This window comes from Pyricularia grisea (genome assembly GCF_004355905.1).
Source record: "Pyricularia grisea strain NI907 chromosome Unknown Pyricularia_grisea_NI907_Scaffold_4, whole genome shotgun sequence".
NCBI lineage: Eukaryota > Fungi > Ascomycota > Sordariomycetes > Magnaporthales > Pyriculariaceae > Pyricularia > Pyricularia grisea.
Genome location: NW_022156718.1, coordinates 265,693 through 289,503, shown reverse-complemented (window position 1 = coordinate 289,503; position 23,811 = coordinate 265,693). Strand labels below are relative to the sequence as shown.

Genomic DNA, 23,811 nt, shown 5'->3' with positions numbered 1-23,811 from the left:
CTAAAGACGGTTCGACATGAAGCGATTCGGTAGTGTTACTTCTTTTTCTTTCTATTTCCCCCCCTCTTACCAAGCCACCACTTCCGCCCTTTCCGCCTTTTCACCCATGGCCCTAGAGGCGTGTCTCACTGGTGCATTGTATTGTCTCGAAGGGCTTTGTACTGCAAATTGTGGTTGCAAGCTGCCCTTGTAGATTTTATTTTCAGCTTTATGACTTCCACCCGTCCACACGACCCCTTCGCGTTCAAGGTTCCAAACAAGATTTGTCTAATGCATATCACCTCGAGATGTAACCTTGGGGTTTCTCTAAATCGAATACAGGGCTGTGGAATGGTCAGTGAGTCTTGTGGACCCGCCGATCGGGCAAGGCAGCGTGTGGTTGGCGCCATCAACTAACCGTCAAATCATAGCCAGTGGTTCACTGTCTAATGCATTCCTCTTCACACGAATAGGCATGAGCATCGTAAGACATTCATCACAATTAGGGCGGACAATAGTGGGATGACTGCGTTGAATCGTCCATTTGGGTTTCGTATGCAAAACTATGGTATCACAGTGAAGAGAACTCTTACAAGTTTTTTATAACATAAAAGTACATACGTTGGCCAAGTGGCATGTCTAACTCTGCCATCACTATGGCTTGCCCAGCATCGATCAAACGTGAACGATGGTAGGTTCCGTCTTCAGCCCTATCATTTTTTTTTTCGCTGTCAAATTTCATACGCAAGTCCATTGTAACCAGGAGAACTACCTCCCGGACCCCGAATCCCATGAAAGGAATTTTGGTAGCTTCGGTTCGCCTTGGAAGCACTCCGTACGCCACACGCCATTTTCATCAAAACAAATAATCTTAACTCAAGGAAGACCCGCTGAGATCTTTTACCTTGACTCGCCCTTTTCTCGCGATCCCAGAAACAACAAATAAAAACCAAGCCACAGCTTGCGCGTGCGCTGACCCGTGACAATAAAAGTGGCGCCTGAGCGTTGCACTAGCCAGACGCTCTAGACAGGGTCCGACTGAGCCCAACTTCGGCCCACCACTCGTCAGGGATATCTTCGCGCGTTGCGAGACGGCGTACAATGCGCTGCATTTCGCCCATGAGCTCTCCGGGGTTGTCCGCCGAGCTTCCACTCGGATTCGTACGGTCGGCCGTGTTGCCAATGACATCAGCATATGTGCGCGTCCCTCTGTTTCTGTCGCCGGTCTCACCGGAGTATGATTGAACGGCTTGCATGAATTGATCCATGCGAGCATCATCAGCAAGTTCTGGGCGGCTGAAAAATGGAAGGAGAGCCGACTCGGAAGACTCATCGTCCTCATCTTCCTCGGTATCCGAGTTTTCACAAGCTGACTCGCAGTTCGGATCGACATCATCCATCCGCGTGTCCCTGCCAGTCATCGAAGTTGCAGAGGAACGGCCTGTACCGGCGCTTTGCGTCGTCGACGTGGACAGGGATGCCGAAGTCGATGCAAAGGACGAACTAGCACTTGGTGGCTGCGGGTCAGGTGTAAGAGTAGATACAATAGTGTGCCAAGGGTTGTCCGCCTCCGGACTCAAGCTGCGATTGCGATCGCCAAGCCCATCCATAGGCGTCGGTTGACTCGGTTCTCTTCTACTATTCCTTGAAGAGCGCGAGGGACGCTGTCCCGCCAAACCCCCCATTGTTGACAAGTCCGGCTCAAGAGTATGAGATGGTTCAACTACAACTCGCACTTCCTGTCTTATGGGTGGCAGTTCCAAACTCTCGTCACGCGAACGCGATGTTCGGGACCGGGAAAAACGCTATCCCAAGCTCTCGTCAGCGTCCCTACAAAACATTGCGATTTCAACAGGCTATTGAGCGACTTACCGATAGACCGTCTCTAGAGGTTCGTACGCTCCGATGCGCGCTGTCCACCGCGGTGCGGAGCGCCTGCACACGGGCGGCCAGGTCTGGACTTGCGCGTGTGTGAAGGTTGGCCCATCGCTCGGCCATTACAGACGCAGCCCGGTCATCTAGACCGGTCGACCTCCGTGACGGAGGGTTAGAGGGCTCTCTGAACCTGCGAGTCGCAGCCCGCCATTGATCTGCGTCAGGCGGTTGTGTGTCGGCCGTAGAATCCATAGCAGTATGGCCAACAGGACCCGCAGTGGTGTTTTCCCTGGGTGGCGTCGCAAGGCGGCCTCCTCTTCTGGCAACCCAGCGTTGTGAAGGCCCGAATGCGTAGTCGTGGACAGCGGCGATATGTGCAGCTAAGCCGGCGCGCCGGCGCGCCTCGACACCCGACACATCATGTCTGCGTCGGCGAATGGCTGATCGTGGGTGTGCAGGTGGGCTTTTAGGAGCGGATCGGGGAGGAATATCTGATTCAACCGGGGCGATGTACAAACTGTCGATATAATTGCTTAGTTTTGGGGTTCAATATTTGGGGGCTGCGACATGGCGGCCCGTGAAGGTGTAAAACTCACGGGAGACCCATGTTTCCGGGTTGATCTTGATTTAACCCTTTTGGGGAAATGTGAAAATCCGATAGGTCGGGGCTTCTTTATCTGACGAGATTTCGTTGCGAGCTGTGAGCAATACAAGAGGTCGGTCGGTCGATTGATTTGATTTGATCGGTTGATGGGTTGAAGACGCGTTGCTCCGGGCGGCGTGGGATTCGCGCTCGTCGATTTGGTAGGGGTGGTTGTTCTGTTGAGTGGAGCGATTGAACAACGCTAGGGAGACCGGGAAACTGGCAACGGGGGACGGACTGGGGTAGACAGCAAAATTAAATGCAGGAGACGCGCAGTAAGCTTGAGGGGCGTTGGGAGTTTAATGAAAGAATATCAATGAACAGGTTTAATGGGACCCGATTAGCGAGAGATTTTGATGGTTCGCGCGTTGTGCCCTTTCTCAATCCCCGGAGGTTTACCGTCAGGATTCGGAATTGAAATTAGAGGAGTTGCGAAAGCGCCTCAATTTTCGGCGCGCGCGGGTGTCAGGTTCCTTTTGAGTGGGCGACCCCGTTTTCCCGGATTGTGCACGGACCAATCGGTTTGCCAAGCATTGTACAGAGACTGAGATGCAGCGCGAAGAAAACAAGGATGAAGGATAGGACTGTCGCCTTTGTTCAGACAAAGCACACACACAGACACACCGCGCCTTACTACGGTACTGTAGGACCGGACCCCGACATGCAAAAGCAAACGTGGCCATTGACTAAATGAAATTTTAACACTGTGTGTGGCATTGTTCAGGGCTGAATCATGAGCTTTACAACATATTGTAGGAATATCATGCAAATGACAGGTCGAGCAGTCCATGCAATCAAGATTTGATGTGGATTGCATACCGCTTGTAGACAAGATCCAGGCTAGACCTCGGTTTTCCTGGCACCACAACTGCCAACCGATTGTCACCATGGTTCTCTTCACGACACCATTCTGAGTCACATTACCTTTGACATAACCACAACAACGACACGCGTCATATTCTGAGTTGTCCAAATTGGGCTATGAAAACATGGTTGATGGGGCAACTGAAATCAATCATCTCATAATTGTCTGTGGTCATGGCATCTGGAAAGGCGGACCACAGCATGGCCATAATGAAGCTGAATGGCTCATTGAAAGCTACAAACGCGGCGAGACGCCCACCTTTATCGAGCATATCAAAGCTGGGTTAGAGGCTCTCGCAAATGATAGGCGCGCAGTACTGGCGTTCTCCGGGTGAGGTTCTTTGCGATATTTTAAAACGAATAGAGTGTCCATCTTGGTGGTTCTGGAATCTGATCGATGCTCTTGAAAATTATCCCCCAATTCCACATGGCTTAGAGGCCCAACTTGGAAGGAAACGCGCCTCTCCGAGGCCCGCAGCTACGGAAACCTTGCCGCTGCGAACGATTATTTCGGTTGCATCCCTCCTTCGGGAGAAACGGTTGAAGCACACCCGCTGTCTCCAATCCCGCTGTCCACCCGCATAATTCTCGAGGAACAGGCTTTGGATTCGTACTATAACGTCCTCTTTTCCATCATTGCCTTCTGGAGAAGGTTCCAAACCTGGCCTGAGAAGCTCACGGTAGTCAGCCACGCTTTCAAGAAGGCCCGCATAGTCGACGCTCACTGCGCTGCCATCGGGTTTCCTCTTGAGCATGTCAACTACGTTGGCATAAACCCACCTAACCTTCCTCCATGGCTTTTGGCTGCACAGGACCTTCCCATATCCACTGCCTCTCCGGATAACAACGTCACAACAGGCACCGAGTGTGATGAGAAGAGCGCGGAGGAAAAGGCAAACATGATGCGGGGAGTTGCAGAAGTCATTGGTCAATGGATAGAGGACCCCCATGGCACTGGAGATGCGCTGGCTGGAAAGCGCAGAGCACGGAATCCCTGGGGTGTGAGCCAAAAGCTCTTCTCCAGTGACGATGAGAGGGCTAGGAGCGGACTTGAAACCGTATTTTTGGTTGATGGTACAGAAGCGCTTTCTTCGACCCCGACACGAATCGCTTGGGTGGAACGCTAAAACCACAAGAGCACGACGCTATGTGCTAAACTTTGGTAGTAATTATATCTTAGATACAGTTTCTCCGCTCTTCCCTGACTGCCTGGATCCCTCAATTCGAGTGGTCTCGACGAGGAATTTAACGGCGTCAGTAACCATGGCTGCACTGAATTCATGGCCAACACCTGTGTAAACGCGGTCGTCAAATACAACGTCCAACTCGGGCCATTCCTGTTGAGCCCCTTTCATAAATTCAACAAACGGCTTGGAGCAGTAATAAGGAACTAATTTGTCATCTCCTCCGGAACAATTGAGCAACCGCTTCCCACGAAGCCGCGATGTGAGGATGTGCTTGGCTTCAATTGCCTGTTCGACCGGCAGCGGCCAGCTCGGAGTCTTGCGCTGGCCGAACACCAAACCTCTCGGATCGTACTTCTCACAAGCCCGTACAAGGTCTGGAGGAAAGTCCTTGCTGCCGAGGAATGATGCTCCGTTGTCCTCTGTGCTAAAGGTCGGTAGCCTAGAGAGCTTGGCCCTATCCGACAGTAGGTCTGCAATATTTATGAGCACGTGGACTTGGTTTCTCCAAATAACTTTAAAATGGTATCTACTCACACATATAGTCCGGGCAACCAATGATGACCACTCCGGCTGTAACTCTTTCGTCGGCGAATAATAACTGCCATGTACTGTGGCCACCAAGTGAGACACCCAATATGTAATGGCCATCCACGTATCCATCAGGCTTCTCGGGAAACAAATTCCCCTGAACCACGTCGATCAAGAGGCTAGTGTCTACAACAGCACCAGAAATAAGCCCCTAAAACTCCCATCAGCGAGTGTCAGCGATCGAAATGGTATTCAAGGCAACAAGGTCACGCACAAACATGTCCTGGGCATGATAAGGATTTCCACCGCGCCATGCATCGTTAGCTTTTGGGGAAATCTTTCTCGTGCCATGATTCCGCTGGTCAAAAGCAATCGCGATTAGGCCTCGTTCTTTGGATTTCTGCTCCTGATTCCAAGCTCCAACTGTACGAGCCGCTATGTCGGCCATATCAGCTGAACTTCTCGTTCGGCCATGATGAAGCCATAGGATGGACACGTGCGAGGCGTCGGGGCTCAACTCTGAGAGGCCATGGACTGTCACCATATGCCCTGCTATGTGTTTTTCCGATGCCGATATGGCAGGTTCTGGCGAGAGCGACATTTTTAGTTAACCCTGTTTGGTTGGCAGTGTCTGTGTGCGTGCACTTCAGTCAAAAAGCTAGGGTCGCGAGGGGCTCGTGTCAACCTGACTTAATCCCCTTAACCCCTATTGAAGAATTGTGGCGGGGTAGGCTATAATTTGTGCACCACAGCGCCTCAACGGTTTATTTTCTTTACCCGCACGTCCCGTCGCACCAGGTATGATCACCCAACGCAGTATAAATAAACGATTTAAACAGAAGCATACCTACCTACCTACCTACCTATGCAGGATGCATCCCTACCAGCTCGGCCTCTGAAGTAAGATAACCATCTTAATCCTAGGTTTCCCCGACAATAACTCTTGACTTTTGATACATCGACATTTTCCGACTGTAGTAGTGACAGCCATCTAGGAACAACTAGATTAAACTTACCTAAGGCCTAAGGAGGTAGGTAGGTATTAATTTGGTAAGTGTCACTTCACATGGTCTTAGCGCGATTTGCAAATTTGTTTATTATAGGAAATGTCAAGATTCAAATTGTTTCGTTGCAAACCCCCTGTTCCTCGCACCATGAGTTGTTCACGAACTTGCTTCAATTGCTATCAAAACTTCAATGTATTCAGCAAAGTATAAATAATGTGACGAATCTGCCTGTCTCTTTTGTTTCCCATTGCTTACTCCACATCACCACCCATTCTTTTCTATTCCACTCATTTCGACTATCGGAGATAGAACATTCATTCATTTAACCTATCCTACTTTTTCCAATCGTTACCATATGAGATAACTCATTCAGTCTTTACCTTTGTTCTACTTTCAAAAATTATACCTACGTATTATCACCATGAAGTTCGCCGCTGTTTTTATCATGGCCGTTTCCCTCACGCTGGCCGTACCCTTGGATCAGGGTAAAGAGCCATCAAAACGATTCCAAGATTTAAGTCTAATACGGGCAGATACTAACATCGCTTTTATTTCTATTAGTGAATTCTTCTGACGTGGTTGCCGTTCAACCAATCAACCCTGATACTAAAGGTTTGGGTAAGGTGCTCCTTCTCTGTTCCCTATGAGCAAATATATGGGAGGGCTAACCCAACAAACACCATCCTTAGACAAAAGACGTCCCGAACCTAGGAGCAGCAAGAGTAAGGGTAGCAGCAGAGGCAGCCGTAGCGGCAGCGGTAGCGGCAGCGGTAGCGGCAGCGGCAGCGGCAGTAAGTCCACGTCGGGCAAATTGTGCACGGACGATGGCAAGTTGGGGGTTTGTGACTGGATATGGCGATGTGACGTTATAGGCGATGGCTCCGATAAAAGTTTCAGTTGGAGCTGCGTTTTTTAGAGCAACGCTCTTGAAATCCGGATTTCAAGAAGTTTGCAGAATGATGAGAGTGTGGTGTCATGAGATGGCTGCCATGCGTGGTTCAGGCCGCCACGCTACGAAGGCGCATTACGGGGCGGGACTGATCGAGAATTAGGTGCGGCGTGTGGATCGCGCAGCTTGATTTTATTGTTATTATCATGATCATTGTTACGCACATTTATAGACTAAGATACTTAGACAGTTTCAATGAAAATGCAGCCTTCCAAGTCTTTTTTCCTATCCCATGACGGGGGGAAATTCACAGGTTTGGCTTATATTGGAGGCCTCTACCTATTGAGACTTGGGTCCAGGACCTCGCATCAGAAGGAAGCCACATAACTTTCTACCCATTTAGGTCCAATATTAAAATAGTTCATAAATCCCAATAATTTCTTGTAGGAGTTGTTTAATACTAAATACACGTAGAACTAGATTTGGATCGATGGTCAAAAAATCAGCTTGAGCGGTCTGATTTAGTCATAGAATCTATAGTAGTACTACCTAGATTGTCGAGATGTCCCCACTCAAAAGCGACACAATAAGGTGCCTTCTACACAACTAGACACAGCTTTTATTTCCATGCGTTACTATCCAAACCGGGGCTTAAATTATTGGTATTAGTATATTTATCGATAAATAACTACCTAGTATAGATTAAAATCGTGAATTCGACATGCCCAAAGTACACATACATTATATTACAACGTTCTACGTTTTCGCTTACCGGGGATCTCCCTTGCGGGTCAAGATTTCAACTGTTAGGTGGCGTCGAAATTTTAACCCGTGAAAGTTTATCAAAATGGTCGACACCATAACCACCAAATTCAAACTACTGCCCAACCGATTAAAGGTAACGAAGAGGACACACATGTCTGGTAAAGTGGAGTGCAAGTAATAACAAATCGTCTCAATGTCGTCCGAGGCCAAGGCTGTACCGGCCGAGGCTGCGCCCGCCAAGAATTATAAAGGCTTCGTCGCTGGTGTTTTCTCCGGTATCGCAAAGCTTTCAGGTGAGTCTCTATCGAAAGCCGTTCCGACTGTCTGCTTCACGGCCCGCAGAAACCAACCATGCAAAGCACACGCCTTAAAGGTTCTATACCGAAAACTCCAAGCTGACACACCTTCCCCGATCCCCCGTCAAAGTCGGCCATCCATTCGACACAATCAAGGTCCGCTTGCAGACAACCGACGCGTCGCGGTTCAACGGCCCGCTGCAATGTCTGCTCCAGACCGTCCGTAACGAGGGGTTCGCCGGCCTCTACAAGGGCGCCACCCCTCCCCTCGTTGGCTGGATGTTCATGGACAGCGTCATGCTCGGAAGCCTGACAGTCTACCGCCGGCTCCTACGCGAACACGTCTTCAGCACCCCGTTGTCGTCACGTGATGCATCCATCCCCGTGTCTATGGTCGCCGACACGCTGCCGGCGTACGGCCACGGCATAGCGGGAATCCTGGCTGGTTCGACCGTAAGCTTCATCGCGGCGCCGGTGGAGCACGTCAAGGCCCGCCTGCAGATTCAGTACGCGGCCAAAAAGTCGGACAGGCTTTACGCGGGGCCCATCGACTGCATCAAGAAGATCTACCGCCACCACGGCATCCCGGGCCTGTACCACGGCCTCGGTGCGACATTGCTGTTCCGGTCCTTCTTCTTCTTCTGGTGGGGCAGCTACGACCTCCTGTCGCAGTGGATGAGGGAGAACACTGCGATGAGCACACCGGCCGTCAACTTTTGGGCCGGAGGCCTGAGTGCTCAGGTATTTTGGATGACCAGCTACCCCAGTGATGTTGTCAAGCAGCGCATCATGACGGATCCGCTGGGCGGCGGGCTTGGAGACGGTACGCCAAGGTTCAAGAGTTGGCGGGATGCTGCTGTCACCATTTACAGGGAGAAGGGGCCTACGGGTTACTGGAGAGGTTTCCTGCCTTGCTTCTTGCGAGCCTTTCCAGCCAACGCAATGGCATTGGTGGCATTTGAGGGTGTTATGAGGTCCTTGCCCTAGAATGGGAGAGATTATGTAACTATAATAGACCTTAGACTGTACCATCAACTCGGCCAAACAGCATAACAATCGGCGCGGCTCATCTCCTATAATATGACGGGATCAACCATATCATCGCACAATCACATAACGTCACGGCAGGACATGACATGAGAGAAGAAATTGCGACAGCAAGCTTTATGGCCTCTTTGATTGACTGTGACAGAATCCTGGAGCATTCAAGCCCGGACTCGTCTGGTATCTAATCCACCCCAGTTTTTATTTCCCTTGTCAAAGACGGCATTCCTAAAACGTGTCATGGCGCATAAAAAAAATCGTCTACTCGTCGTCCTCGTCATCAGCGTCGTTGACGACGTTGAAGAACTTGAGCTCGTAAACACCCTTGGAGGTGGAAACGACACGAAGCCAGTCACGAAGCTGCTGCTTCTTGAGGAACTTCTTGGTCCTGTGCAGAGTGGTTGATTTCCAAAGTCAGCGTTCCGCTGTGGCTTAAATAGGTATGGAATCAAAGTAAGTGGTGCTCACAGGTACTTCAGGTAGCGGCCAGAGAGCTCGTTGTGGGCAACAATCTCAATCTTGCCATCGGGGACCTGGGAGATGACAATGGTGTCGCCGAGCTGGCCAACGCGGCCGTCGATCTTGATCTTCTCGTTGAGGAACTTCTCGAAGGCTGAGATGTCGAAGATCTTGTCGTTAACGGGCTGCGAGGCGTTGATGACGAACTAAAGTGTGAAAAAAGGTTAGCTGCTGCACATTGATACGTCCGAGGTCTCCAGATATACTAAGACGTTTATGTGCTTACCTTCTTGGTCGTCTTGCTGGACTTGCCAGTCTTCTTCTAAATGTAGTAAAACCATGACATTAGCCTACTGCTTCACGCCATCATCTCTCGATTAGGCCAGCAGCAAAGCAGTGCGTCAAGTACGTACGGTCTGAGGGGGGGCCATTTTGTTTTGATTTGGAGGAAAGAAGGACGCAAAAGGGTATTGTTGCTGGTACTCTGCGTATCTTTCTACGATTGTCGCGGGGAGAAAGAAAAGTTCGCGATATTAAGAATTTCAGGCGCAACTAATTGTGTGTCAGTGGGGCTGATTTTCGCAGCCCTGCGTGCGGGCGGTGGGCAATTGGCGGACCGATAAAGTTCCGATAAGGGAGACCCAAAAGTTTGTGTACGATGACTAAGGTTGTCCTTCAGTTTGGCCCTCGCACAGTGGTAGGCACATGATCTCTCCCAGACAACCAGATTACACTACACCTGGCTATAAACAGCAACAACAAAAATTGTACTATTCAGGCTGCCTTGAGCTCATTTATGTACGTCGACTTTATTTGCACCTCAGTATGCTCACCCGCAGCCGCAACCTTCTCAAATTATATTGTAGTAACAATCGGCAGCTGGGACGTCACGGCATGTGATCCAGTACAGCGGTAGGCGACTTTGCCTGTTATTGAAGGGACAAATTACTACCCGAGATATGGCGATTCACGAAATGAGTCCACGACACTCAAAGAGGAAAGGCGACAGTAACCAAACAAAAATAAAGTAATGTAGAGTAAAGTAAAATAAAAACCTATCTAATTATGCATATAAAGTAAGTAGTATTTAAACCTGCGCGTCGTATATGCAGCAAAGTTCACTGCCAGATGCGAGGGTGCTACCACAATTCGACGAATTGCTTTTTCTTTCATTAATTCTCGAATTGATTGATGATCCAACTGCAAGTACGGCCTACGGCGAACGCGCGGCCTTTACCAGGGTGATATGAAGCGGGTCTTCCCGAGCAAGGGGATCAAAGGAGACGGGGCAAAAATGGATGCCACCGCAAAAGTCAATGACGATAAGGCTAGCCTTGGCCGGAGGAGACCGGGTCTAGACACTTTACCAGGTCTTGGTGATTTAAATCTTCGTAGAGAGGGAATGAATCAGGATTAATGATGGAGATTGTAGTCTACATCGCGGGCCGAAAATACTCGCAGACAATCTTGTTGTCGATAATGATCTGCGAGGTCTCTGTAACGTGAACGCTTAGTTGGAGCCAGGATGTTACTGGGCTGAGCAGATCCAATAATGTGCAGTATCTTTATTAGATCTCATAGCAAAGGGGCTGAGTTGAGCTTAGTGCCGGATGAGTTGGCATTGGATACGCTTTCTTGGGTTGACATGCCGGTACTGTACCGAAGTTTGTTAACTAAGCCACAGACTAGCGAGCACTCGCCACAATCCTGTTTACGTACACAATAGGTTGCCTCCAGCTATACTACAACTCTGGCATTCTTTTAGCCCAGGTTGTGTATCTTTACGTCGTAGCAATCGGAAATGACGATTTGATGTATCGCTAATCTTTCATCTTGGCTATACCAAGCAGTGAATCTAACACAATCGTATTCATTGAGATCCTTGGCATTTTAGTCATCAGCCCACAGTTGGTTATGGCTGAGGTCCAGTGTTGGCATCATTGCATCAGCCACGGAACAAGCGATGTCATGGCACGCGTCAGGTGGGGCAATGGGGTGACGTAACGGCAGTGCGGCATTGCATCCTTGTTCGTTGTAATGATATTTTCGAACAGATGCGGCGCCTCCGATTGCTCGGCAAAGCAAACAAAGTCGGAATTCGGCGAAGGCATTGCCAGCTTACTCTCCAGCATCATGCACGTCACAATTGGGGCTACAAGGCCTGAGGTAGCTTCGAGCAACTTGTATTTGTCTACATGGCTGGGGCCAACCAAATCATGACAAGCGAGAGTAAACCTCCAGGGTGAACGGCACGTTCAGAAGCGCCTCGCTGTCTTGGCCGTGCACACTTTTATTGGATCACCACAGATGAGATTACCTGCAACCTTGTTTCACTACAGCCATCTCATTGTCCAAATTTGACTTTTTTCGTGGGGCAGCTGTCCACTGTGGGTTTGTGTCTGTGATGTTTCTTGTAGCTGCCATAAGAAAAACCGGGCAAAGATACAGGCGGAGCTAGTTGGAAACTAAACCAATCTACGTATTTCTTCCTCTTGTTTTGTTTGTTTATTCGTCCCATCCTGGCTGGGCGCAGGATAAAAAGGAAGAAAAAAAAAAGAAGCGATGGTGAAGGTATGACGCACTTACCGTCTTGTTTCGTTCTCTTGTGTCCCCTGTGGTCCCGGAAAGCCAAGGTCCCCTTTCCCTGTGCTGGTAGGTGGATGCGTACCTACCGGCACACCCCCAGCCTACCTTTAGACCAACCTTTTTTTTTTACATGGGTGGATCGAGCAAGCAAGGTTCAATCAGCTGCCACTCGCTGTTCAAGGTAGACTCCCATCCCTGAGCAACGGTGCTATTTAAAACCTTGTTGTCCCGCCCTGTTTTTCTTTCCCCTCAGACAATAACCATATAGCTTCCATCTTAATCACAACCACTACAAACGAACGATATTCCACTTCCTTCAACAAAAAAACTCATCTTCGACAAACTTATTACCTCAATAACATCGATCAAATAAAAAATCAGACAACATGCCTTTCACCGCTAGGTACGACTTATACGATCCAACGGCCACAAGCTACACAACATGGTCTTGTTTTGATCGAATGGAATTTTAAACTGACACGATTTACTCCCACCACAGCGACATCTGCAAGATCATCCTTGCCGTTATCCTGCCACCTCTGGGTGTGTTTATGGAGCGCGGCTGCGGTGCCGACCTTCTCATCAACATCCTCCTGACCATCCTTGGTATGTTCTCATGGAATTCGGCCACCCCTCGAAATGTTTCACCAAATCAGGTGCTGACCGACATAATAGGTTACATTCCCGGAATCATCCACGCTCTGTACATCATCCTCAAGTACTAAGCTACCGAATACTACGACCGTCTGCTCCAGAGTCGCGCAGAGAAGTGGTGACGAGTATCCGGCGTGTCACAATGCACCAGATACGAGGCACCTCTGATCTGTAAAGGCGCTTGAGTGCAAGAAGCAACGGGACTTTATCTTTCGTCTTTTTTTTTTTTTTTTTTTGTCGTTTTGCATTATACGCGGGTTTCCTAATTGCGAGCTTTGTAATGCGACTGTGGCTTTGGTTTTTGGCTTGGTTGCGCGCGGATATGCGGGGAGCAATTGGTCAGGGTCGCTATCTAACGACGCAAGACTTGTGGCTTTTTCTTGCCTAGAACTTAATTCACGATTTGATACCCTTCAACATCAATCATTCTCCCGATGTTCGACGTTTCCACAGTAATGATGCCTTGTTATCAAATCTTGGCTCTTCCGGCGTTCGCCTATATTTATGGATGATGTATGATGTCATGTGGTGTCAATAGCCGAGATTCAGTAGGTACTTGACGTTACAGTTGCAGTCTTGTCGACGTTTTGACACCAACCTGCCTAAATGCCTTGTAGTTTCTAGGAGATTCTACGTTTTTAGTTTAAGGTAGTTGCCGTAATGATCAATGGAAGCTGTTGTAATCACAATGGGTCAATTGATATGTAATTGAACTCCACTGTTTTCCCTTGAGGATGTAGAGCCATTCGTAACACGCTAAAACCACCGTCAAAGTATGGAGATAGTAATCACTTGCTGACGTGCATAAACGCACGGAAGTGGAATCTTGAGCTTAGTGCATCCCTGTTCTTACAAATTTTGCTCTAGTCTACTGCTTCCGCTTTGATACGTCTTAACCTCGTCCTACCTTGAATGAGAGAATCTGCAAAATTCAGGTCAGCAGGTGCCCGACATGAAAACAAATCGAAGGTAACAGATTCCAAAACACTTACATCGTTTTTGCCGACAGTGACAACAACATCTTCCGACACTCGCATGGCCCCAACTCCCTCTATGTATGCCACGGGAGCGTCACCCATGACCTTTCTCGCGACCTCTCCCACGGTTGTGTTCTTCTTGACAAGCACACAATCCCTAAAGACAAACTTTGACTCGGAAGCTCCTGAGCCAAAGGTGGTCGTGTTGCGGACAGGGTATACAGGCACTAACCCAAGGACCTCGGCAGCCTTGGAAAGTACTTGATTGACACCGGTGGATCCGAACCTGTAGAGAACCATGTCTTTGAGGTTCTCTATTCTCGTCTTGTTCTTCTCATCAAGCTCCTTTAACCCGCCGCCCTCTGGATCGCCATCCGCAATCAAGTCCTCCCTCGTGTCGACAAACTCGCTACCTTCTGTGTATCGAATGTATCCTTGCTTTGCCATCTTACGCAGGAAGATCTCTGATATTGCCGAGCAAAGCACGATCTTGTTGGGGTCTTGCATCTTTGCGATTTTCGCTATGTTCTTGTCAGAGTCGGGATGATCGATCTTGTTCAAAGCGATGACTGTAGGGAATTTTTCGTCGGTAAAGGCCTCCACAACTCGTTCGATTGTCGCGTCGTCCCAGTGTTCCAAGCCTTCCTTGAGCGCCAGCTTATCCAGTGTGCGCGCGACAACTTTGGCCGTGCTACCGTAGCCACTGAACTGTGCCTGCAGCGTCTCGACCGCCGTGTGCTTGGCCGCGACGTGTCGCCTCCTGATGCTACCCCACTTGTCCATCAAGTTTCCTCTGATCCATGCCACGATCTCGCTGCGCAGCCATGCGATATCAACCGATGGGTCGTAACCCCTAGTGTTCTTGCCCTCGGCGTCAGTGGTGCCCGACGCGTCGACAACGTGGATCAGGGCGTCGGCATGTCGAAGGTCGTCGAGAAACTTGTTTCCAAGACCTTTGCCTTGGTGCGCGCCCGGCACCAGGCCAGCGACGTCGAGTAGTTCGATGGGCACGGAGCGGCGGCCGTCGACACACGATCCGTGGTTCGGTTTGCATCGGTCTTGAAGGCCATGCCGGGCACAAGCGCAATCAATCTGGAGATATCCTATCGCGCGCTGGGGATCGATGGTGGTGAAGCTATGCGGGAGACGTCCGGTGACGATGTCAGCGAAAGAAAACAAAAAGATACTAACCAGACAGGAATCGTCCTTGTCTCGGGTTCAAAGGCGCCACTCGGCTGGCTGATAAAGAATCAAGAGGACCATACGGAAAGTTTCCTATGCGGAGCGTATCAGCTGCATGGTCGTACCGGAAAGAGCAAAGCTCGTTCCCCTGGCTGGCGGGCGGTTTGTGGGTGTGGGTTACCGACCGACTTTAGAGGTTGCGTCTGTGAGGGAGTTCAGCGTGCTGGACTTGCCAGCGCTAGGCTTCCCAACAAGGCCGATCAAAGGATCGCGTGGCATTTTGAAGCACTGATCTTTGCTGAAGATGATCTTCCGGGACGTCGATCCCGATTTGACGGAATATGATATGCTTAAACAGGTACCTTTGGAAAGGAGATACTATCTAGGTGAACCGCATCGCAAAGCGAAAGCGAACCCCCGCCGTGGCGCGTGAAAGAAAAAGTTGGCGGGGCTCGGCCCCACCGTGTCTGGAGAATAAATCCATGCTGGAATGATGTAATTAGCTCGACAATACGTCCTGCATGCTCACATTGAAAGCTACCTTTAGCTTGGGTGAAAATTATCACAATCGTCAGATTGAACTTGATTATCTTGCCAATATGTCACAATCTGACGTCCCCATCGATACCCTCCCGATCTGGTCTCGCTTCAATGGTGTCGTCTTTGACGGGGCTGCTATTGCGCAGACTGAAGGAAAAGGGTACGGCCTTGTAGCCCAGAGGGATCTACAAGCTGAAGATGGCGAGAAAGTCACAGTCTTACTATCAGTGCCACAAGAGCTTCTTTTGAATTCTGAATCTGTAGATCAGTATTCCAGAACGGATCAAAGATTCAAGGATCTCTTTGATGTTGCAGGCCACCAGGTATAAAGATGTATCTCCTAAGAAAAAGATTACAGGTCTTTCAAAATCTGAAGCGAAATTATATCAATGGTGAAATACAAGACAGGCTGACTAAAGTGATATATCACAGTCGCCCAGACAAAATTTGATTCTCTTCCTGCTGGCTCAGATTATCCACGTCTGGGCCAGCGATGAAGGTGGCGGGGTATCCAACCCCTGGACTCAATACATAAAGTATCTCCCCCGGACGGTTCCTCTACCCACTCTGTGGAACGAAGATGAAAGACAACTGCTCAGGGGTACATCGCTTGAGGTATGGGCTCACTTTAATACGAAGCTCCCGTGGCTCAGTAGCAGTCTCTGACGCACCGCCATAGGCTGCCGTTCATTCCAAGTTGAGAGCACTGGAAAATGAGTTCGATGACCTTCTGGAAAAGGCTGCAGAAATACCGAGCTGGAATGAGGTTCTCTGTGAGAATCAAGTCATAACAGTCAGCGATTACGCACGCCTGGATGCCTGGTACCGCTCGAGATGCATGGAGTTGCCCGCCTCCGGGCCGACGATGGTGCCTTGCATCGACATGGTAAACCACGCCGCGACCCCCAACGCTTCTTACGTCAAGAACAGTGAAGATGGCGTCAACCTCTGTCTGCGCCCTGGCGCTGCGGTGGAAATCGGACAAGAAATTACCATCTCTTATGGTGAAAAGAAGCCAGCCGCAGAAATGCTTTTCAGTTATGGCTTTGTGGACTCAGAAGCTGCAGGTGATGAAAAGATACTCGTCCCCGTCGAGCCCCCAGAAGATGATCCGCTTGTCATGGCCAAAGCTCGGATCTACGGAGAAGCGCCCACAGTTCGCATATCGAGGTCTCAAGATGGTGGCGTTCAATGGGACTGCCCGTTCGCCTTTCTCTTGAGTCTCAACGAGGAAGATGGCCTTGGTATCCGTCTCTTGCAACTGAACGACGGGGGCAGGGAAATTCGACTCTTCTGGGAGGAGCAAGATGTTACTGGCTCAGTCAAATCCCTGCAGGACATCACTAAAGAGCATCCTCATCACAAGGTCTTCCAGCTCCGAACTGTGGTAATTGTACAGGAAACTGTTCAAGCACAGCTCAAGAGGCTATCTACAGGAACTGGCGATCATAACAACACAGCGAATGTACGCCCTAGTTGTAGATTTGCAGCTCAAAAGCTTCGGGAAGCCGAGGAAAGGCTACTCCAGGATGCAGCTGACGTTCTCGAAACAGAGGTAGGTGCATATACATGTTTCTGGCATGGGTTTGTTGTGACACTTGTGCAACTTATCGAAAGCAAGTGCTTTGCGAAGCTGGAATCCGAGGGTGTTCACCTGTGTTTTCGTCCGTAAGAGCACAAAAAGTTCCTCTGCTCACTCCCCGTTACCCAATGCTGGTGCCTCCCAAGCTTGTTGCTTTGGCTCAACGAGAGAAAAAGGCCAATGTTACCCGCCTACCTCACGTGTAGTGTTGGACCCTGTTTCTACCCCTACCTTGGGATACCATAATGTGCATCGGCACACGTTAGTATGTACGACGATGAGGCTTTGCTAATATGTAGTGCTACAGAAGACGCAGCTCCTGGAAAACGAAAAAATCCTTGCATATCTCGGACGAACGGAAGTTGCTCAAAACGACCTAGCGGATAGCAGTCCAGCCAATGAGGAGACAGATTTTAGCTGATCTTGGGCCGAACCCGACCAGTTCATAGCCGAGCCCCACGTGGCCGCTAACCCACGATCCAAAGTCTGGGGCCCCAGAATGTCAAGCTTGTCACGATGCTTGGGGTCAATTGGGAACCACGCTAGGCTAGCTCGCTTTCAACTTAGTTAAAGTATAAACTGGAATATGTTCCCTTTTTTCCCAGTTGCATCAGCCCATACAACTGCGTGTACATACTGTGCAAGACGGCTGTACCGGTACGAAGGCATGTATTATATCCCGGTTACCAACCAGATTGCACTCTCACCACAACACGATTCTACCGGACGACTGAGCATCCAATTTACCCTTTCAAACTGCCTATCACCGTTGCGGCGGTTTTGGCAGACCTGCAGGCTTAACGAACTTGCCCCAGCATGCGGAAAGTATGGGGCGATCTGCAAGGGCTTGGCCTGCTCCCGGTGCACCAAAAGTAAAATCTACGAATACAGTACATACATGGGGGGGGGGGGGGGGGGGGGGGGGGGGGGCGTATTGTGTCGCATCAAATGTGACCAATTGTGTAAGGATCAACGTCGTGACTTAGCTTACTTTTGCTGCTTAAACCCATTTAAATGCGAGAATGGTTCGTTTTGTCAGCCCATATTTCCGGTAATTGATGAGGACGCATGAGCTTGACTTTAATATTAGAGAGAGCTTTCCACTCAGGGGACTATATCTTGCAGGCCCAAGTGATACTTCGTACGCATGCAAGCAAGAAGAGGCGTGTGTGGTATTCGACCACCCATCTAGGTATGGTAGGTAAGGCAGGTAAAGAATGGTCTGGACGGGTGGCATGCCTCACCGTGGCATTCATTATTCTTCATAGTGCACCACAATATACCGAAATACCCCGGATTGGAACGATCGGCATGATAGACTGGCAAGTTTTGATCTGTATTTAAATGACAACGCTATGGTGGCCAGCCCACCACCTGCTGCGTCTTGCAAATCCCTTTTCATCATGATAGTATGATGACGGCGAGCTTGATATGAACAGCCAGCCCTGCGGAGCGCAGCGTGACAACCAACCATCTTGGCGCCAAAAGGGAGATGTGAAAAATTGTTGAGCTGCGGTGTACTATGGTGGGAGTGACGAAGACCAAGACACTACGAACCAAATAATAAGTTGTATCGAAGGAATTGCCAAGCAGCTGGATGTAAACACACCGTGTTCAACGTACTGTCTGCATGCCCTGAGAGTCCAAGACAGGGAAGGCTTGTTATATTGGATCCAGTACCTACTTTGCCCATGTTGACCTTGACAAGGAATTCTGGCTCAGGCTTTCGCTTGGAGAATATTGTTTTTCCCTCCAAATTCTTTGACTACTTAATCTTACTGCCTAATGGCCTAATGGAGATGATATAAAATCAGCAAAGAATTACGCAAGAATGAATTATAATTACCTTAACCTAGGCAGATGAGTACATGGAATAGTGGAGGGGTACTACTTCGTGGTAGAAAAAGTAGGGTCTTCTCCATATCACACACAGTATATAGTCTCCAGGACTCGAAGATAGTGGATACTCGTAGGTTGTCAATCAAAATTGAAGTCAACAACAACCTTCACCATATCACCCCTTGCCCTCTTCTTCACCAAATAGTAGACCCTTCTAGGTCTAGAGCGAGATGCTCCCCCGGATTTACCGTACTTCGTAAAGTCGAAAGAAACGGCCCCTGCAAAAAGGTTCTACGCAATCACCCAACCCCGCGTGCCGTCGATTCCCCACCCGCCAGTAATTGCCGTGCCTCGCCTGTCCCTGCTCCGCAATTTCACTCCGTATTGCCTGTCTCTGGTCCTTTTTTATCCTCCACATCACCCGCCCAACAGTCACCTCTCTAGATTCCTTATCCCCCCGCCCACACCACCCATCCCTCACACGACACATCGAAAATCCAGAGGACGATATTGTTTTCAATCGAGTACTACTGTACCTGCAGAATCAACTCAGTCGATCTGGATACCTTTGACAACAAGCTACTTTAGCTTACCAAATTCCGCTCCGGAGGATCAGGGAAAGCCACAACCGTTTCTCTCACGTTCCCCCGCCGCGATAGTGTCGCATTGCAAAGCTCCGCTACCCCCGAATCGCAGGAACCCACGCATCAGTTTGGAATAGACCACCATACACAACCAAAGAAGAAATCGATTTGTAAAGCCCGAATCATCACAAGGTAAACCGCAATACGTGTCTGGTGCCGAAAGCGTCCTGATATACCACATCGATTTTCCTGAGAGCTTGATCAACGATTGCGATAAACCACCCACTGCCGGCCGCCCTACCAATTTCCGACCCGCCAGGGGGCACCTACTGGCCCACACATCGCACAGCGAAAAGCCCAAACCAACTCGCCAAAATGCCCGGAATCCTACCCATGAAAGTGATCAAGGTGGGCACGAGCTCACAGAGCCGTATTGCACAGGCTTGCGACAGATGTCGTAGCAAGGTATGAGCCGCTCATTTCCCGAGGCCTGATTTAGTGCGCAGCGAGACCTAACTGTGAACTAGAAAATCCGTTGTGATGGCATCAGACCAACTTGTACCCAGTGTGCGAATGTTGGGTTTGAGTGCAAGACGAGCGATAAGCTCAGCAGGAGGGCGTTCCCAAGAGGCTACACAGAGTCTCTCGAGGAGCGCGTCAGAGCGCTGGAGGCCGAGGTTCGTGATTTGAAGGACTTGCTGGACGAGAAGGACGAGAAGATCGACATGTTGTCGAGGATGCATGGTAGTAGCAGGAGACAGTCGGAAGGATTCTCTGCTACGCCACCTCGAGATCCGGCCAGGGATGCATCCGGCAGCCCCAAAATCAAAGAAGACACGTTCCGAGTCTCGGCATCGCCTTTAGTCCTCGGGGTTGAAAACTCGGACTCGTATCAAATGGGTCCATCCAGCGGTCGTGCTTTTATTGGTTTGTATCCCTTTCCTATCCTAGCACGTGTGATATCTCACAATAGTTCTATATATGCTCAACACGTGAGAAACCGAGATCGTGACACCGACTGACAACTGCGCGGACTTGACAGATACATTCAAGAGGAAGCTACAAGAAGCTGGAAAGCCTTGCGCCGACTTCAACCCAGAGGCATTCTTGCACATACAAGGCTGCTATCCTCTGCTACCACATCCACCCAAGGAGGAGCAGCTGCGCGCTCCACCTCGACTATTCTCCGATCGATGTGTTAATGTCTTTTTCCAGGAATGGGCGCCTCTATTCCCCGTCATCCACAAGCCTACTTTCCTCCGGATTTATGAGGAGTTTGTGGCTGACCCGGAAAAGGTCAAGAGCCACCACAAGCTTGCCCAGCTCCATCTGGTTTTCAGCATCGCAGCCATATCTGGAGAAAAGCCCGACTTGGACCAGATCGCCATATGCGAGCTACAGTGGCGCAGGTCTCTTGAACTTGTGTTGATGGACAACACTATGGCCACACTTCAGTGCCTCATACTGGCACTGATGTTTTGCACGATCAGGGCAGATTACAAACGTCTCCAGTACTACAAGGGCATTGCAGTCGGACTGTCTCACAGGCTCGGCCTCCACCAGTGCCAGAAACAGTTTTCATTCGGGGCACTAACTCTTGAGACGCGAAAAAAGGTCTTCTGGACGCTTTACACAATGGACTGCTTTACCGCTGCAACTTTGGGCCTCCCGAGGCTCCTGACCGAGATCGATATACACGCCGAGTACCCCTCCGATGTCGATGACGAATATGTGACCGAGAAAGGATTCCAACCAACACTTCCCGGCGAATACACGAGAATATCTAGCGCCCTAGCGTTGTTCCGGGCAACCCGGATTTTGGCCAGTGTGTTGGACAAGATATACCCGACCACAGCAGCGCACGAGCTTTCGTTGCAAAAAATGGCAGCCCTTGCAGCGGAGTTGGATCAGTGGAATGATAGGCTTCCACAACATCTGAAGCTCACCTTCAAGCAAGACAAGCCCTCTACCGACGTGACTGGCAGCCGGTCACCCCTTTTGGCCTTTGCTTATTATTATATTCGGACCTTGATCTTCCGCCCTGCCCTGGGGTCAAGCCTAGGACCAAAGGCTGCGTCTGCTATGATTGCTGTGGGAGAATCAAGCAAGCACATGATCCAGATCACTCAGCTCTTGGAAGAAAGAAACATGTCTTTCTCATTATGTCTAAACAAGGCAGATACCCTGATATTGTGCGGCATGGAGTTGCTCTATCACTCGCTAGAGCTGAAAACAGGCAGTAAAACGATGCGCGACACCGAAAGCCTAGTCAACTGGGTGATCAAGACTGTCGAAACTGCGAGAGCGCCGGGATCCTATGACTTCAAGCGGGTTGCCGGCCTGCTCGTTTCGGTGGATGAGACAACAGAAAAACGAACAGCTCTGCCCACTCCACCAAGCCATAGCCCCGAGACCATCATGGCAGCACCTACGCAGAGAGCATCGCCACAAATGTCACAACCCGCGATGCCGCCGAGGAATGCGGCGTTTCCACTCGGTCGTCACACTAGCGCAACAATGAGTGAGACGGATCTTCTTCCACAGCAGGAGAAATTACGAAGACTTTCGATGCCGCAAAGTTCGACACAACCAGAACTAGCGCATGCCGACTCAAGATCGTCTTTTGACGGCAACAAGGTACACGACGTGACAAAGCTGGCGAAGAGAGATCATCGACTCTCGCTGTCGATGACGCAAGCACAAATTATCGCGAGATCGTCACCGCATCCCAGACCAGGAGTCCAGGGCTTAGACTTTTTGCCTCTGGGAGGCCTGAAGCGTCAACAGCACCAGAGTGCACAGCCTCCATCGCCAGAACAGTCACGACCCCGCCAGCAGTTCCAGGAGCAGTACCGCTTACCTAGGAAACCAGAGCAGAAGATTTCTGGTTCGGGCACAGTATCAACAACAGCCGAGTGGGAGGCGCTTTTGGGGTCGATGGATGGTGGGCAGGTCAACGTTTACGACGCCATATACGGCGGACCCGGCTTATCTTCCTTTGCGGCGACGGAAACTCCAGCGTCAGCCACCTCAGGTGGGTGGTCGCCAGACTCTTGGGATCTCTCGGGGATTACGATTGGAGGAACCAGTGGGGGAGAGTTTGATGTTTCTTCGACACCAGTAGCTCAAAGCGTCTTGAGCATCAGTGATGAGAGTCTGAGCTCGGCAGGCGAGGAGCTTGATATAACTGGGTTGGACTTTGGTCATCATCAACATATGGTGTCGACAACAATGGCGGGTACTTCAGATGGGTTGATGATGGAATCTTTGAATGGGCGCTTCGGGTTGTGAGTCTTATTCATTTTGGGTTGGATCAAGTTGAGCCTAGGATTGAAAAGCCATGTCTTTTATCTCGAGTAACTCTTTTTTGCCATCTGTTCTTTTATTTTATTTTATTTCTTTTTAGGATCTTGTTCTTCGGCTTATCTGGTTGGATATAGCATGTATGATGACGGGATATGGGATGACATTAGCGTGGGACTCTTTGTGAGATCTTTTTGATTGTTTTTGTTTCTTGCGTATCTGGCCCGAACAGTATGCATTTTGGATTAATTTGTAACCGAGACAAGGAAAAGCCGATCTTTGACATTCACCGCCGTTCATCTACGTGCAACATGGCGACTCCTGGCCTAGAGATATGAAGCAAGGCGACCTGTATCGCATCTTCAGATGGACTTGCAACGCATCCACAGTTGGGGGATAACAGAAATGACCCGCAAGGTGCAATAATGCCTCAATTACAGGCGGGTACCGACCATTGGCAATTCCGATTCGTCGAGGCTGTCAGGACCCAACGATCGGCCATGGCTTGCCGGCAAACACGTGGGTGACGGGACTGTTTTATGGGAAAAGTTCAGGCCGCCCCCATTTCTTCGAGAAGGATGGGACGGACGACAAGCGACGGGCAAGCGAGGCTAGGGCGGAGGATCCCGCATAGATGATGGGTTTGGGGGGGGAAGAATCCGAGCTAGGACCGCACGGTGGCTTGAAACCTGGGACGAAACGTCACGGGTTGGGGGGGGTTTTGGTCGTGTGGGTGCTGGATTTTTTGAGGTCGCGCCCGCGTACTGGGAATGGGAGGGGTCTGCTACTGTAGACAGCTTTGTGGACAAGAAAAAAAAATCGGCTATACCCCCCGGGGAGGGCAAGGTTCGAAAGCTTGGATACTTTGAGTTTGATGCTTGGTGAGGGTTGAAGGTATGATTTTGTGGGTTTGGGTGTCATCCACTGCAAAAACATGTCAAGGTATCAAAGTAGTAGTGATAGGTATTATATTCTGTTACCAGATGTTGCTTGCGTGGATTAAGGTGCCATCGGCATCCACCGGGATC

General features: G+C 50.0%; 10 protein-coding genes across 10 annotated transcripts; 6 read left to right on the top strand and 4 right to left on the bottom strand.

Annotated features, from left to right (window-relative positions):
* Positions 1-509: 509 nt before the first annotated feature.
* Positions 510-2,900, bottom strand: PgNI_06804 (uncharacterized protein). Its single transcript, XM_031126824.1, has 3 exons — positions 2,451-2,900; positions 1,852-2,371; positions 510-1,784 (listed from the first exon to the last, which is right to left on the bottom strand). Exons 1-3 carry the CDS (start codon positions 2,459-2,461, stop codon positions 990-992), a joined length of 1,326 nt encoding a protein of 441 aa, XP_030980757.1. The 5' UTR covers positions 2,462-2,900; the 3' UTR covers positions 510-989.
* Positions 2,901-3,287: 387 nt separating this feature from the next.
* PgNI_06803 (uncharacterized protein) lies at positions 3,288-4,488 on the top strand (the record flags this gene model as incomplete). Its single annotated transcript, XM_031126823.1, has 2 exons — positions 3,288-3,692; positions 3,798-4,488. The coding sequence occupies exons 1-2, from the start codon at positions 3,487-3,489 to the stop codon at positions 4,486-4,488; spliced, it is 897 nt and encodes a 298-aa protein (XP_030980754.1). The 5' UTR covers positions 3,288-3,486.
* Positions 3,681-5,876, bottom strand: PgNI_06802 (uncharacterized protein). Its single transcript, XM_031126822.1, has 3 exons — positions 5,351-5,876; positions 5,083-5,287; positions 3,681-5,018 (listed from the first exon to the last, which is right to left on the bottom strand). The coding sequence occupies exons 1-3, from the start codon at positions 5,675-5,677 to the stop codon at positions 4,531-4,533; spliced, it is 1,020 nt and encodes a 339-aa protein (XP_030980755.1). The 5' UTR covers positions 5,678-5,876; the 3' UTR covers positions 3,681-4,530.
* A 431-nt stretch (positions 5,877-6,307) lies between these two features.
* Positions 6,308-7,062, top strand: PgNI_06801 (uncharacterized protein; the record flags this gene model as incomplete). The annotated part of the gene is made up of 4 exons (XM_031126821.1): positions 6,308-6,568; positions 6,645-6,701; positions 6,773-6,921; positions 7,039-7,062. The coding sequence occupies exons 1-4, from the start codon at positions 6,505-6,507 to the stop codon at positions 7,060-7,062; spliced, it is 294 nt and encodes a 97-aa protein (XP_030980752.1). The 5' UTR covers positions 6,308-6,504.
* A 639-nt stretch (positions 7,063-7,701) lies between these two features.
* PgNI_06799 (uncharacterized protein) lies at positions 7,702-10,254 on the bottom strand. The gene is made up of 5 exons (XM_031126819.1): positions 9,950-10,254; positions 9,823-9,858; positions 9,546-9,742; positions 8,157-9,465; positions 7,702-8,023 (listed from the first exon to the last, which is right to left on the bottom strand). The coding sequence occupies exons 1-4, from the start codon at positions 9,965-9,967 to the stop codon at positions 9,339-9,341; spliced, it is 378 nt and encodes a 125-aa protein (XP_030980545.1). The 5' UTR covers positions 9,968-10,254; the 3' UTR covers positions 7,702-8,023; positions 8,157-9,338.
* On the top strand, positions 7,931-9,020 carry PgNI_06800 (uncharacterized protein; the record flags this gene model as incomplete). Its single annotated transcript, XM_031126820.1, has 2 exons — positions 7,931-8,030; positions 8,164-9,020. 2 exons carry the CDS (start codon positions 7,931-7,933, stop codon positions 9,018-9,020), a joined length of 957 nt encoding a protein of 318 aa, XP_030980753.1.
* Positions 10,255-12,096: 1,842 nt separating the features above from the next.
* Positions 12,097-13,211, top strand: PgNI_06798 (uncharacterized protein). The gene is made up of 3 exons (XM_031126818.1): positions 12,097-12,525; positions 12,622-12,728; positions 12,798-13,211. Exons 1-3 carry the CDS (start codon positions 12,509-12,511, stop codon positions 12,845-12,847), a joined length of 174 nt encoding a protein of 57 aa, XP_030980546.1. The 5' UTR covers positions 12,097-12,508; the 3' UTR covers positions 12,848-13,211.
* A 275-nt stretch (positions 13,212-13,486) lies between these two features.
* Positions 13,487-15,214, bottom strand: PgNI_06797 (uncharacterized protein; the record flags this gene model as incomplete). Its single annotated transcript, XM_031126817.1, has 4 exons — positions 13,487-13,698; positions 13,769-14,888; positions 14,945-14,988; positions 15,125-15,214. The coding sequence occupies 4 exons, from the start codon at positions 15,212-15,214 to the stop codon at positions 13,669-13,671; spliced, it is 1,284 nt and encodes a 427-aa protein (XP_030981130.1). The 3' UTR covers positions 13,487-13,668.
* A 277-nt stretch (positions 15,215-15,491) lies between these two features.
* Positions 15,492-17,967, top strand: PgNI_06796 (uncharacterized protein). Its single transcript, XM_031126816.1, has 4 exons — positions 15,492-15,798; positions 15,908-16,090; positions 16,155-17,030; positions 17,365-17,967. Exons 1-4 carry the CDS (start codon positions 15,535-15,537, stop codon positions 17,476-17,478), a joined length of 1,437 nt encoding a protein of 478 aa, XP_030980862.1. The 5' UTR covers positions 15,492-15,534; the 3' UTR covers positions 17,479-17,967.
* Positions 17,968-19,356: 1,389 nt separating this feature from the next.
* Positions 19,357-23,312, top strand: PgNI_06795 (uncharacterized protein). Its single transcript, XM_031126815.1, has 3 exons — positions 19,357-19,945; positions 20,008-20,407; positions 20,523-23,312. Exons 1-3 carry the CDS (start codon positions 19,856-19,858, stop codon positions 22,769-22,771), a joined length of 2,739 nt encoding a protein of 912 aa, XP_030981128.1. The 5' UTR covers positions 19,357-19,855; the 3' UTR covers positions 22,772-23,312.
* The last annotated feature ends 499 nt before the right edge of the window (positions 23,313-23,811 follow it).

What these genes read in the sequence shown, in the direction of transcription:
- PgNI_06799 (XM_031126819.1), bottom strand. An exon ending in CCAGCAAGACGACCAAGAAG is followed by an intron (nt 9,743 to 9,822) that starts GTAAGCACATAA and finishes TTCACACTTTAG; the next exon opens with TTCGTCATCAACGCCTCGCA. An exon ending in GGCCGCTACCTGAAGTACCT is followed by an intron (nt 9,466 to 9,545) that starts GTGAGCACCACT and finishes CACTCTGCACAG; the next exon opens with GACCAAGAAGTTCCTCAAGA.
- PgNI_06796 (XM_031126816.1), top strand. Translation starts at nt 15,535, where the DNA reads ATGTCACAATCTGACGTCCCCATCGATACCCTCCCGATCTGGTCTCGC. An exon ending in TTGATGTTGCAGGCCACCAG is followed by an intron (nt 15,799 to 15,907) that starts GTATAAAGATGT and finishes GATATATCACAG; the next exon opens with TCGCCCAGACAAAATTTGAT. An exon ending in CTGACGTTCTCGAAACAGAG is followed by an intron (nt 17,031 to 17,364) that starts GTAGGTGCATAT and finishes GTAGTGCTACAG; the next exon opens with AAGACGCAGCTCCTGGAAAA.
- PgNI_06798 (XM_031126818.1), top strand. An exon ending in CATCCTCCTGACCATCCTTG is followed by an intron (nt 12,729 to 12,797) that starts GTATGTTCTCAT and finishes CCGACATAATAG; the next exon opens with GTTACATTCCCGGAATCATC.
- PgNI_06802 (XM_031126822.1), bottom strand. Translation starts at nt 5,677, where the DNA reads ATGTCGCTCTCGCCAGAACCTGCCATATCGGCATCGGAAAAACACATA. An exon ending in ATCATGCCCAGGACATGTTT is followed by an intron (nt 5,288 to 5,350) that starts GTGCGTGACCTT and finishes TGGGAGTTTTAG; the next exon opens with GGGCTTATTTCTGGTGCTGT. An exon ending in TGGTTGCCCGGACTATATGT is followed by an intron (nt 5,019 to 5,082) that starts GTGAGTAGATAC and finishes TAAATATTGCAG; the next exon opens with ACCTACTGTCGGATAGGGCC.
- PgNI_06804 (XM_031126824.1), bottom strand. An exon ending in CCTCTAGAGACGGTCTATCG is followed by an intron (nt 1,785 to 1,851) that starts GTAAGTCGCTCA and finishes AGCTTGGGATAG; the next exon opens with CGTTTTTCCCGGTCCCGAAC.
- PgNI_06795 (XM_031126815.1), top strand. Translation starts at nt 19,856, where the DNA reads ATGCCCGGAATCCTACCCATGAAAGTGATCAAGGTGGGCACGAGCTCA. An exon ending in GCGACAGATGTCGTAGCAAG is followed by an intron (nt 19,946 to 20,007) that starts GTATGAGCCGCT and finishes ACTGTGAACTAG; the next exon opens with AAAATCCGTTGTGATGGCAT. An exon ending in CAGCGGTCGTGCTTTTATTG is followed by an intron (nt 20,408 to 20,522) that starts GTTTGTATCCCT and finishes CGGACTTGACAG; the next exon opens with ATACATTCAAGAGGAAGCTA.